The sequence below is a fragment of the Ascaphus truei genome, chromosome 11 (genome assembly GCF_040206685.1).
Source record: "Ascaphus truei isolate aAscTru1 chromosome 11, aAscTru1.hap1, whole genome shotgun sequence".
Taxonomy (NCBI): Eukaryota; Metazoa; Chordata; class Amphibia; order Anura; family Ascaphidae; genus Ascaphus; species Ascaphus truei.
In genome coordinates, this window is record NC_134493.1 from 7,088,182 (window position 1) to 7,102,641 (window position 14,460).

A 14,460-nucleotide genomic window follows, 5' to 3' on the forward strand; every position below is an offset into this window, starting at 1 on the left:
CGACAGCACATGGGGTTCACCGGGTCTAAAATTTATGAGGTTAATGTCCTGCCCATGTAAAAAAAACGGGGGGCGGGGGTGCTGGAGGAAGCATGACTTCAGGGCATGGACTTCTGCTTTTTAATCGCACAATTTATAAATGTACAAGTTGCATAGACAAGTGATGTAGATCATCAAATCCATGTACTGTACAGAAAATCTATTCCCTAGGTTCTGCTGAGCCGCAGCTGGATCATTTAGCATTATACAGAGCCCTCTGCATTAGGGAGCATTGTGTTTGTATTCTGGTGTGTGCTGCAAAGACAAGGATGAGATCATTGCAGTCTCACCGATTGATGGAGCTGGGAGCTGTTCAGTGCAAGGAGAGGGGAGGGAGAAATGAGCGGTGAGGGTAGGGTGTGCATGTGTAGCAGCAGAGCCAGCAAATCAATAGTGTCTACAGTCCGGAAGCCAGTTTTCCCATTACATCTTCCCCTTGCAGTCCCTGCTCAGGCATCCCTTTACAAAGGACGATTTGTGAGGGGAATCTCTGTTGTGTATCTTTTGTTTAAGGCTATCCGACAAAATCAGACATTCCCTAATTCCCTATTCCCCATTCCCCATAACAGAAGGACTTCAAGTTCGTTAGTTACTGTGGCATCCTTGATTTTATCATTTGGCTGTTAATGCTGCACTTGGATTACTTTGGAAACAAGATACAGTAGCAATGTTTGACTTGGATGTCTGTGAATTTGGTGGCCAGCTTTTGGAACTTATGTGGCTGACAGTATGTTACAGAGGTGAGCTAATTGTTATCAGTATGTTTTACTCATGTACTAAAGGGGAAAGGAAAGCATTTGCAGGATTAAGCTTTTTGTATGTTGGAGAAAAGTTCTGTTTTTGCATAATGCAGGTTTCTTAAGATTAAGGCGCAGTCCAATAGGAATCAAGTCAGACTTAAAGATGAATCTGAAAATGGGTGTATTTGATTTGCATTTTCAATCTTACAGTATTTTACAGCTGAGGTGTACACAACATTGCGTCTACGCAGTGGTCAATTATTTCAAACATTTCTTAACCGTGTCTATTTTAATTTATTTAAGAGCTTTTTAATGCTGTCATTGTGGAGCTGTAAATGACCCCCAAAGTCTATAAAAAAACAACAACTCCATTTTGCAGGTGAAATTTGCTTAGAACTACAACTGTGCAGCCATCTTTAAAAGGCCCGAAAAGTCCATACAGTTTATGGGATATGGCCTCTTTATCTTCTTCTCTTTTGCTTCTGCCTTTGCATTTGGGAATGAAGATCAAAAAGGGGGGATCTGTAGATCAAGACCATTTCTGACATAAGTTTGCCTATCATTTCCATCCTGCTGAGAATTAGTAAAGTGCAGGGAGCTGCATGCTGAAATCCTTGCTGCTGAAATTGTATCAGGTTGTAAGCCTTGAGTGGACATGTTTCTTTCCTGGATGTGCACTAAAATGTTACAGTAAAATAGGCAGAGAACACAATTATATTCTGTTAAAGCAATTGCTAAGGGGTCTAAAAAAATATTGTGTTTAAGGACAGGAAGCATTCAAACACTTGTAGTATTAAACATGATATTTCAAATATATTTACACTCAAAAGAATATTTTTTATTAAATATGGTGCTATATAATTGAATGCACTTTTAAGAATTAAGGCTTTTGTGAAGAGAGAACCTGAATACTAATGTGCACTTAGAATTAAGTAAAACAATCTCATTGTTTATATGTAAAATATGGGAATGGTAAAAGTCTAATTGTGGATTTACTACCTACCATTACCCAGAATTCTTGCACTGCTGAAACTGATCAATTCTCTGCCATTGCTCATCTTTCAGTAAGAAATGATGTAACCAGTGTTGGGCAATCCTGTCACCAAGTACGACATTTCCCTCACGAGTGATCAGCCTGTGCCCCCTACAGTCCATGTTCTATCCCATATTATGAACTGCTCATTTTTTTATTTTGAAATGTGAAGTTTTTTTTACAATTCAGTGTGGTCTATTTTTGCATATATTCTTATATTTTTCCTCACAATATCAAAATACTATAGGTAATGGGGCTTATTTATGGAAGAGAAAGTGTTCAGAATCTGGGGCATTAAAACTGTACCATATGTAGTATAGAAGACAGTGTAGTCAAAATCAATAGGATTTCTGGCATGACTTTTGCATTGATACAGATGCAGCGGCCGTTATTGAAACACCACGCGGTGTATACCTCGGAATACCCATGTGATGGCGCGCAATTTCTTCCAACTGTACCGCCTTAAGACGCGAGTGCAGAAAATGGCATTTTAGTGTTCTGGTTTTTAAACACCTGAAATTGACACAGTAGCACAGGAGCACAGTACTGTACACATTACAGTTCATTCATTTCATTGCATTTAATTGCACACAATCCATGAAATTCCAACAAAGCAACCGCGATAAACACTTGTGCCTGGGGCGTTTGGCCACGTTAATGCCGGGTGGAGTACAGCAGCGCACACGAAAACGGCTCCGTGATTGGTTTCAATAACGGCCGCTGCATCTGTACATATTCCCCAATGTGCCCCAGTTTTGCTTTCCACTAATTTTCTTAATCATTCTCTTTATCCCTTAACTGTCCTCTGATTCCGTTTAGTTTTACATTATAAACCTGCAGAAAAACAAATCTATATGAAAATTACTGCATGTAACTAGATTGCAGCTCCGCCTAAGGAAGCAGGGGGCCTTGGAGCTGAACCGCATTACTGTTTGCTCTGTGGGCCCCCTTAGTTTGTATGGAGGGCCCTGCCCCAAGGAGCTTATAATCTATAAGTAAGGGTAAGTGGAAACATAAGGTACATGGGAATGAGAAGGTTGTTGTGTTTTGTGTGGCTGCTTGTCATTTGAAGGATTAGGTGTTTGGGAAGAAGTAAATTGGATTATGCGGAGGTAGAGCTGTGAAAACAGGATAATGGTATCAAATACTTTTATACGTGTAGCCAGGTCCCTTTTTTTTTACCTGCTGCCCCGCGACCCCTACCTCGGTTCTTCCGCTGCCGCGGGTTACTCAATGGACCCGCCGGCACGTCTGGAAGGTGGGGGCCAGTGCAGGGAGCGCTTTGGCGCTTCGGCGGTCCCCGGCGGCTCCCGAGCAGGGCGCCGCCATCTCACTATAGATCGCGCATGCACAGTGAGTCCCGACGGCCCTGCTGAGTTGCGCATGCACGAGGATAGCGCGAGGGGAGCCCGCGAAACCCTAGCCTACCAGGGAAGGCTCTTGGAAGGGACTACAAGTCCCGTGAGCCTCAGCAGTGCCCCATGTGACGCCAGGGAGCCAATAGGGCTGGAGGGTGGCCCTGCAGGAGAGAAGAGATACAGTTCGCGGGCTTGGGGCACGTTTGTGAGCCTGGAGCCTGGAGAAGCTAGGGGAAGGAGGTAGGGTGAAGGAGTCAGTGACTTCCTGCACTAGGCCAGCAGCCCCCAAGGCCCCAGCTAGCCCTGAGTCACCCTGAAGTGTAAGTTGTGTCAGGGACAGCCCCCAGGTTAGGGACCCTGCCACGTATTATTCAGAGCCAGTTAGGGACACAGCAGAAGCTGCGCGTCCGTCCAAAGGTTTGGGCTCAGACCTTCGCTGTTGCTGCATCAGTCATCCGGGTGGGATTGCACCGGACGGTAGTTCCGGTGTACAGTCGACGTCGGCATCCTTTGTGAAGTTCCTTTGCAGGTCCTGGCACCGGAGTGCCCGGCAGGTAACCTACAAGTGCACCAACGAGTCATATCACATTCACAAGGGACATAGTGGCTGCGCAGTCACACATATCTATCTCACTTGAGGGTGGGGGTAATACTGTGTGGGGTTACGGGACACTGGGTGGGATCATCCAGTGGAGGTGGAGGTAGTGTCCTGCACGACGACGTGTATAGTGTCTCCTCTAGGGAGGGACACCGGTTGATATATATGTACATATGTGTACGATATGGCCTGCCAGTAAAGTCATTGATTGTTTTACCTACGTTGTGGAGTGATATATGTATATTTCCTGCGAGGAACCACTCCCCCTCTGGTGGGAGCCATCGCAGGTGGAGGCGCTGCACCCAATATAGTATTGCGCGAGTAACCCCAGGCTCTCCGTGGCAGAGACTTAGGCCCTGTGAGCCTACAGGTGACACAGCACATAGTAGCGGCTTGCTAGCGATAGGAAGCAGGGTTACATACGTATCATAGTCATTGCTACACTCTTGTCTGAAGTTGAACTGACCCTTAAGACATTTATAGGTGCCTCGGATGGATTTAGACTGCTTGTTATTCCTTTAAATTAGCTCTATGCTTATTTATTTGCATGAGGCTTTCATCTGCACAGAACAGATGGACCACATGCTTGCACCCCTCTCTGAGACACAGCAGTCAGTCACCGGTCAGCTGTATGAGATCGCGCCCCAAAATGCTTTGCATTGCATTACTCAATGCATTGTGTAACATAATCTCAGAGAGCAGAGCTGTGACTGATGGCTCTGTCTCAGTGGGGGTGCATGCTCTCTCTGTCTCTCCTGTAGTGGAACCGTCCACTTTTTGTATATTTGAATGAATTTGTACAGTGCTCGACAAATCCGGTCGCCAGGGGCAACTGGATTTTGGCCGCTGGCGATTGACCCAGCAGCGCATGTGATTCTGTTTAATTTCCCCTGCTCGCGCTGGAAAAAAAAAATCCTCCTGATTGGTGTGACGCGAATTGGCACAGTGCCTTTTTTTTTTTTTTTTGGCGCGCATCCGGGCTTGGATGGAAACGGCCTTCCTTTCTATTGTGATCCTCCGTGAGCACATAAGTACTCTCCCATGTCCCTCCTATACCCCTCCCAGGCCCCCCACATGCCCCCGAACTCCCCCACATGCCCCCGATCTCCCCCACATGCCCCTGATCTCCCCCACATACCCCCGATCTCCCCCACATGCCCCCGATCTCCCCCACATGCCCCTGATCTCCCCCACATGCCCCCGACCTCCCCCACATGCCTCCGACCTCCCCCACATGCCCCCGACCTCCCCCACATGCCCCCGACCTCCCCCACATGCCCCCATCTCCTCCACATGCCCCCGATCTCCCCCACATGCCCCCGATCTCCTCCACATGCCTCTGATCTCCCCCACATGCCCCCAACCTCCCCCACATGCCCCCGATCTCCCCCACTTGCCCCCAATCTCCTCCACATGCCCCCGATCTCCCCCACATGCCTCCGATCTCCCCCACATGCCTCTGATCTCCCCCACATGCCCCCGATGCCACCATGGCTCTCTGATGTCCTCCACATGCCCCCAATGCCCCCCACATACCTCCGATGTCCCTGCTGGATACAGTGATCTGGGCCTGGAGCGAGACTCCTGGTGCCGGTTCCGCTTTGTCTTGAGCAGCTCTGTTTCTTGTAGTGAGTGTGTGTGTCTGAATGGGTAGATACCCACTGTCAGTCACCTGCCCACCCACTGTCAATCAGTAGAGGTATATCTGGCACACATCTTACTTGACAAATAGAATAACTAGCCGGTGATCACGGGATCAAGGGATGGCCTGCAAGTCCCATGTAAAGGTACTGTAGAAAAGAAGATCCTGGAACTCTGTCCTTGCAACATGAAGATTTAATCACAGCCAAAAGGTCCAACGTTTCAACTGCACATGCAGCCTTTCTCAAGGTGACGGCTATGATTAATACTAAAACATACACATATATATACCCCCATACCTTCCTTCCAATGATGTGCTGCAGGTGTAAATTAGCGTGAAAATCGGACCCCACAGCGACGTCACAGGCGCAACGGAGCTCCGCGCATGCGCAACACAAAGTACACACCACTGTGCACCTGGCACATGCACGCGGCATACCGACAAAGCACCCGGCAGCACTGCAGTCCTCCGAGTTCATCCCCCTATGTTGTCATAATGACAGGATGTAAACTACTACATCCAGTCTCATGACAAGACGCAGCACATCATTTAAAGGCACAGCCCCTGCAGTATAAACAGACACAAAAATACCTACTAATACCTACCTATGTACCACCCTACATACCCAAAAATAAGGGTGTAAACCCATAAGAATATAAAAAAACATATACCACATCAATAAATATATGCAAGTGTAAAATAAACAATAAATATGTGAACATGGTGCAATAAATAGTACCCACTAAGAACTAAAAAGATAACAATAACAAACATACAGACATACATACATGAAGTGTCTAAGGGATAGATCTAACTGTCATGGTAGCTTATGACAGGCTGTAATTTACACCAAAATATATATATATAAATATATATATATACCTGGGTTTGAACTGGCACGAGAATTAGATATGATAAAATTTAATTTATTCCTTGATAAAGGTGAACACACAAAATGTACAAATAACAGCAAAATATAGGCACTTATTTAAAGATGGCAATGATGAAAACAGTCCCATCTGGACTGGCAATCATACAGCAAAACCTGCATCATCCCAAGACCTTGCATAAAGACACAGACCTGATGACATGAAGACAATACATGAAGACAATGGGTAAAGGGTGGCTCTGACTTATATATAATTTTAACCCTTCTTTCCCAGTCACAGCGCCGAGCCGTCTAGCAAAAGTCCCTTTGAAGCTTTTGAAGCTGATTTTGGACTTCCATTGTTTTGTGTGCAATGTCACACTTAAACTGGTCAGTTCCTTTGGTCAGTTGGGCCAAGCATAAGTAATTTAGCCTTTGATCCCCAGGTTTTTGTAAATTCCAGCAGGATGTGTTTCCTGCTTATTACCATAGCAGAATGGAACCAAAATTCCATATCTGCTGTAAATACCTACCTAACTTCATAACTTCAGTTTAGTAGTACTTACAGGCAGGTGAGCCATATTAATACATTCCGTCACACCTGACGCTCCCAGAGAGACCAAATATTACAGTGTAATATTAAAATTAAGAGAGATATTAATATCTGGCTCTTAGTAGCTGGTAGATCTCAAGTGTTTAGACTTATCAGGTGGGGCTAAATCCCACGAACACACATATGTAACTCTTAGCATGTTCGGCCAAGGACATCTCATAATATTCTTATATTTAATAAGGTCACTCATCCTGATGTCCTCCTTGGGTAGCCCCACCCTTGCCCCCATCAATAAAACCTTTGAAGCAGGGAGGACATTTGTCACCTGGGTTCAGATTACTCTGGCAGGATACCTTTTGCTGTAAGGTGTGAGTTTTAACGCTCACCACCCAAACAGTCCCTGGGTCCCGCATAACCAATTAGGTAATTAGCCTTTGATCAGGGCTATGTAAATTCTAGCAAGCTGTCCTGCTTGCATACAGAGGGCAGGCAGAAACAATTAGCGTTCTGCCTGTACATTTCAAAAACTGCAACAGGAAGGCACTTTATCAAAAATATATGTTTCCCTTATGACCAAGTTATATTTTTAATAGGGGTGTCCGTGGAGGTTTACGCTGAGGCTGCGCACCAACCATCAGGGTGCTGGCTCATGCCGTTCCTAAATTACCAGTCTTACTGGAACGGCTCCTGTTAGGCAGCCCTGCATATAATATTAACCCCTTACCACCCAGTGTGTGTGTTATGCAGACTCTGATCCAGAAACAATACAGTTACACAGGGGAATAAGCATTTTCATGTTATAACCAGGGTTAAATCACATTTCTGGGCTTCAGCCCAGTTAACCCCTTGTCTCCCTGGTGAGGTTAGAGGGTGGCCAATTGGGGGGTAACCCCTTTAATCCCGGGCCAAACCCTCACGATCGTCACACTAACCACTTATAAAACAATAAGTCATCCCAAAAGAATGTTAAATATACACATGAATGAAAGTTCCAGTATAGCTAGCAATGAAATTGTAGATTAAAAGGAGGTGGCAAACGCGCAGATCCATCGCTGCAACAACATAATCATCGCCTGTCGAGAAAACATTTTAAGTTAAAGCTGTTCGTTAAGTCCACCTCCATTAGACGTCCGCAAAAAATGTATCCAATATGCCTCACGTCTAAGTAGTGCTGTGTCCTTGTCTATAGCACCTCTACGTACTGGTACTGTCTCAATTCCCATAACCCTCAGAGCTGATATAGGATATTTGTGTAGTACACAATGCTGTACAAGTACTGTGGGCTCGGTACCTTTCTTAATTACGCTCTTATGCTCAATAAACCGTTGCTTGAGCATTCTTGTCGTCTTACCGACATATAAGAGCCCACATGGACATTTAATTAAATATACAACATGTGTGGACCTACACGTGATCCTCTGCTTAAAAGCAATATTCCTCCCTGTATGAGGATGGCAAAATGTATACGCTAAACAGAGACTATTACATATAGAACAACTGCAACATCTATAATTGCCTGGCTTTCCCTGACTCAAGAATGTTTATTCTGATAATATTTTTTATCATCAGATTTTATCAATTTGTCAGAAAGATGCTGACCCATCCTGTATGCTATCATGGGGGATTCCTGACAAATATCACCTAAAATGTGGTCATTTTGTAAAATATGCCAGTGTTTAGTAAGTGTTGTCTTAAGAAAGTTGCTCGCTCTATTATATGTAGTAGGGAATATAATCCTATTAGAAGAGTTTTTTTTTACATTTTGTCCAATGGGTGGTACTGCACGTTCTAAGGTTTTATCCAAGGATGATGATACATAGCCCCTACACTGGCGACACACTTTATTCGAGCTCGGCTAGTCCCACGAATTCGGGTATACCCGGGTGTATTGAGGTTTGTGACTGTTTTCTGCCCGAGTGCATTGAGGTATTTTCCAGGCAGGGATTAAAGCATTTTATTCCCCCTGGCTGCAATACTGCACAGTATATATATATATACTGCATTACAATTCATGAATTTATGCCATCTGGTAGACACGCGAAGCATTGCAGCCTATTAAATCCTAATCATTATCATTTAACAGATCAGCCGCCCATCAGCCAGGCATGAACCCAGGCTGGGAAGGCAAACACAACGAGGCTTGTCAGAGGTGAGGAGCGGCGCATTCCAGGTATCTGCCAGGTACATACTGGGTATTTGCTCGAATAAAGTGTGTCGGTGCAGTAGCTAAAAAACGATCCTTTAAATCAGAAATGGCTGGACTAAGTCGTTCAGGTCTACTGCACCGACACACTTTATTCGAGCAAATACCCGGTATGTACCTGGCAGATACCTGGAATGCGCCGCTCCTCACCTCTGACAAGCCCCGTTGCATTTGCCTTCCCAGCCTGGGTTCATGCCTGGCTGATGGGCGGCTGATCTGTTAAATGATAATGATTAGGATTTAATAGGCTGTAATGCTTCGCGTGTCTACCAGATGGCATAAATTCATGAATTGTAATGCAGTATATATATATGTACTGTGCAGTATTGCAGCCAGCGGGAATAAAATGCTTCAATCCCTGCCGGAAAATAACTCAATGCACTCGGGCAGAAAACAGTCACAATCCTCAATACACCCGGGTATACCCGAATTCGTGGGACTAGCCGAGCTCGAATAAAGTGTGTCGCCAGTGTATCAATAATCCTAGAGATTCTAACTTTCTTTTCCCGCCTGCTCCCCGCAAAACCAGCACTGTTTAAAAAGGATTCAGCGCCATATATATATATTTTTTTTGTTTTTTTTTCCCGTTCATATAATGTAAAATTTGCATAAATTGCCATCACTCCCCTTCTTTAAATTTGAACTGGTCCTGAAAGTGTTTAAAACATCTGGTCTTACCCGTATCCATCAGGTCTCCCAGCCTAATTACACCCGCTTGACTCCTCTTTTTAAATATTCTGGAGATGAGCCCTGGGGGGAAATCAGGGTTCCCACATATTGGAGTTAGTGGGGATGGGAACGTGCAGATTCTCTCATCTTTAGAAATTTTGTCCCAAGCACTTAGTGCTGTGCCAATAGTGGTTGCTCATACAGACCTAGGGCGATCTGACTTCCTAAGCCATGGAGCCTTATTTGTATCTATTTCTTTGCAATAATTATTTTCAATTTCCACCCAGAGTTAATTTTTAGTACAGTGAAAACATTCAAAAAGGGCATCCACTTGTGTAGCGAGATAGTATTTGTTGATGTTTGGTAGCCCAAGTCCACCTTGTGATTTATGTCTTTGCAATGTTGTAGTATTTTTACTTTGAAGCGTGGTAATATACTGCTTGGAGACTTTCACGGGGATAGTCTGGAACAAATACATAGATAATATTCTTATTCCACCTTTTTTAAATCGTTTTCTATTGTTTTTGCTAACGGAGTATAATTGGCCTGGAACATATCTTCTACTTTTGGTTATATTTGTACCTAGATGTTTTATACTCTTATTCTTCCACTCGAAAAGGAAGTTTCCTTTAACTTGGGACGCCAACTCTGCTGGAAGACTTATTAAGTTGATTTTAAAATTAGATGCTAGACTATATTTGCCCAGAATATTCATTATACTTGGCAATGAAATCAGAGGGTTTGTTATTATCAGAAGAACATAATCCGCATATAATGCGATCTTATGTTCTTTCTCACCTATTTTAACTCTCGCAATATCTGGATGATTCCTTATTGATTCTGCTAATGACTCCATTATTAGTGCAAAGATCAACGGGGACAAAGGGCATCCCAGTCTCATACCATTAAATATTTAAAATGAGTTCGAGACCTGCCCATTTACCTTGACCCTTGCTGACGAATTACTATATAGTGCCTTTATATACTGCCTAAATACATCTCCTGTTCCTATAAATTCCAGCATTTTAAACATAAAATTCCATTGCACGCAATCGAATGCCTTTTCTGCATCTATAGATAATATCATAGCTGGAGTCTGTGTTTTATTAATCTGGTTCAGTATATTTATAATTCGTCTAGTTTTATCCTTGGCTTCCCTTTTTGGTATAAATCTGGTTTGATCAATCTTCACCAGATCTGGTAAATATTCATTAAGTCTGTTCGCTAAAATTTGGCAAGAATTTTGACATCTACATTTATAAGTGATATTGGGCGATATCTTGCACATTTTAATTTATCCTTATCTGGCTTGGGGATAACTGTTAAATGGGCTTCGGACATATATTGTGATAGGTTTCCTGAGTCTCTTAAAATATTAAACATGCCCTGATTATATACTATAAGAGAGTTAGCAAAGGTTTTATTGTATATATGTGGTAGTCCGTTGTGGCCTGTGCTTTTCCCATTAGGTAGATCTTTCACCACTTTTTCAATCTCTTAAAATGTGATAACCGCATCAAGTTTATCTCTCGTCTCAGGTGTAATAGTTCTTGTTTGAATATCTTTCTTAAATAATTACAGTATATATGTTCCCCTATATATTCCTGGTTCCTATTTTGCATGGCTTCTATACTGTATAATTTCTCATAGAATAGTCTAAACTCTTCTTTAATAACGTGTGGATCCTGTGATACACAGATGCTTCCGAATGTTGCTGATATTATATTGGCTCTGCTTATGCTTTAACTGATTGGCTAACGACTATTCATCTTATTACCTTTCTCATAATATTTATGTTTAAGCCAAGTCAGTGACTTTTCTCTTTTTTGAGTTGCTAACAAATTGAATTATCCTCCAGCTGTTATTAGTTCTGCTAATATCCCCTTATCTGCTGGCCTCTTATGTTTTGTTTCAAGGTCTTGGATTAGTTTGCTTAATTTTATAATTTCTCTTTCTCTTAGTTTTTTCCTGAGGGGGCTTGCTGAATGAACACTCCCCTTATAACACTTTTATGAGCCTACCACAGTATTGCTGGCGATACACCGTACTGTATTCCCTACATTATTTTCTGCGAAATAATTTTTAAGAGCCTCCTCAATCTCTAATACTACATTACTGTTTTTCAGTAAGGACTCGTTCAGTCTCCATGTCCACTCACCTTTCTGTATAGACCCCCCACCCAAATCAATTTCTAGAGTTACAGGTGCGTGTTCTGACCATGCAATATTACCAATATTGACTTTCCGTATTTTACTCACATTAATCTGGTCTATAAAAAGATAATCTATCCGAGAATAGCCATCATGTGGGGGTGAGTAATACGTGTAATCTCTCCCTGACGGATTCAAAACTCTCCAGGCATCAACCAATGCCTGCTGATTCAATATTTTATTTATAAATGTTGTCTGTTTTTTGCTCACTTTTGTATGTCCTTTAGAAGTATCTAACACCGGGTTTAGTGCAACATTAAATTCCCCACCCAGATATAGAGCTCCTTCTCTAAACACATTAATTATTGCCAGCACTTCCTCTAAAAAATCTGGCTGCCCAACGTTGGGGTCATATATATTTGCTAAGGTAACCTTCTTCTCTTTTATCTTTCCTTTGATTATTATATTTCTACCTTCTATATCTTTCTTCGTGGTGATATTCTGCAGCACAAAATTCTTGCGAAGCAGAATTCCCACCCCGTTTTTCTCATCTCTTAATGAGCTTTAGAATTTTTTTTCAATGTCTTTAAGGATCATTCTCTGTTCTTTATCTCTTTTAAAATGCGTTTCCTATATAAACATTACATTGTTTTTCATCTTTTTTTTAAATCTTTTTAAGGGCCCATCTCCTTTTTACTGATGAGTTTAGTCCCTTTACATTCAGAGTGCCTATCCTATAGCTCATATTTGTTGTGGTGTTTGGGTTAGTTGTGATGGTTAGCAACCAACCTCAATTTTTTCTTACTCCTCCTCTACCTTCTTTAGAGCCACCTTACCCTCGGACATCATCTGCCAAGTAAACTTTTGGATAATTTCTCCCTGCGACAATTGACTTGTTTTACAAAAAGAAAAACAGTCAAAATTACACAAATACACATACAAATACACAATTAACCAAAAATTGGGATCAGTCTTTTGATTTCCCATTTCTCGAGACCTCCCAACCTAACCTATTCTCCCAAAATGGATGGCTCCGCTACTTAGATGCTAGCAGACAGAGCCACATGCTCACACCAGTCCCGGTGTGGAGATATAGGAGGGGAGGCGAGTGCACAGGCCCAGGCGATCCCTGATTGACAGGGGAGGGAGAAGGGGTACGGGGGGAGGGGGAAGTGGAGGGAAAAAAAGTGGAAAGGTGGGGAGCAGCGAAATCAGTCTTCTATTTACTCTCTTTTTTCACTGCGATTATGGTACTTAATTTTCTTTAGCCCTTTCTAGTACATATACATAATTTCTTACCTTATCCCTCAAACTTACCGTTAAGGCAACATTGAACCCTTAATTTATTATCCATAATACGTCTGTTATAAAATCACAGCATTACCATAGACCTCTTCATAAACTAATCTAGAAAACAGTGTCCTCCCTTAATTATCTCAATCCGAACTGACTATCAACAAAAAAGAGGGAAAAAACCCTTCTAAACCTTTGACCTGTCAGATACTATCACACATCGTCTTTTTCTCTGGCAAAGGCATTTAGTTTATGAGTTATAGTCATATCGGCATATGTCCACCGTGTTGGTAGTTCGGACCTCTAATCTGACAGTCGGACATAAAAGTACATAGTCAAAAATCTTTGTTATATTACAATAATTACTCTTCTTCACTCGACGGTCTCTGTTTCGTTCAGCGGGTTCTTCCTGTCCCTGTTCTGCCGACCACTGTTATCGTTGGGATTTCTGTTCTTCTTACTGCCCACGTCAATCCATTGTTGTCCGCTCCACTCTGGGTGGAATCGGGTGGTTCCTGGCATCGCGGAGTCCTGCCATTCTTTACTTGCTTTGGGTCCTGGAATATTAATTATTTCAAAAAAATTAGTGGGGTTTTCTCCGTGTCTGAGGATGGAAACTTTCCCTTATTGTATAACAATCAGTTTGGTAGGAAATCCCCATTTGTATCTCACGTTGGCTTTATGAAGGTGCACGGTAATTTCCCTCATTTCTCTACGGTGCTGCAGGGTTAATGTGGAGAGATTGTTATACAGGTGGATCTTGGCCCCCTCAAACTCTATATTGTTAATGCCTCAGGCCTTTTGCATAATCTCCTTGTCAGTAAAGTCTTGCATTTTAATGACTGTGTCTCTCGGGGATCCGATGGTCTGGGTCTAAGCGCTCTGTGTGCCCTGTCCATCTTCCAGGTCCGTTCCTGTGATTCATCAGTCACATGGGAGAATAGTTTTTGTAGGTATGGGGCCAGCTCTTTGGGTTCTACTGTTTCGGGTATACCCATAATTCTTATGTTAGAGCGTCTCCCTCTATTATCCAGGTCTCTATATACAGGAGCATATTTTGCATAGTCACTTCCTGCTCCTGTATTTTATGCGTTTCATACTCCTGGACTGTTGAGACCGTTCTGGCTTCTTTTTCCAGCTTGTCCACCCTGTCTCCCAAAGTTGTAATGTCTTTTTTAATCTCAGACAGTTCACAGGTCTACTTTTGTGGCATAGTCTATCTGGTCTTCAGTCATTTAGGGTTCTCTTTCTTTCCCTTGCCCCGGTGAGCCTCGCGGAGAGCCGGATGGCGCTCGCGAGCCCACTGCGCCCGTG

General features: G+C 43.0%; 1 protein-coding gene across 2 annotated transcripts in view; it reads left to right on the forward strand.

Moving 5' to 3' along the window:
- Nucleotides 1-363: 363 nt before the first annotated feature.
- The window catches only part of ARHGDIG (Rho GDP dissociation inhibitor gamma), a 140,884-nt gene continuing 126,787 nt past the window's right edge, over nt 364-14,460 (forward strand). Inside the window, exon 1 of one of the 2 annotated variants that reach the window (XM_075565228.1) lies at nt 364-385. In XM_075565228.1, coding sequence (XP_075421343.1) covers nt 379-385 — 7 coding nt within the window. In that variant the 5' untranslated portion in view covers nt 364-378. The other variant, XM_075565227.1, reaches the window with a different exon arrangement.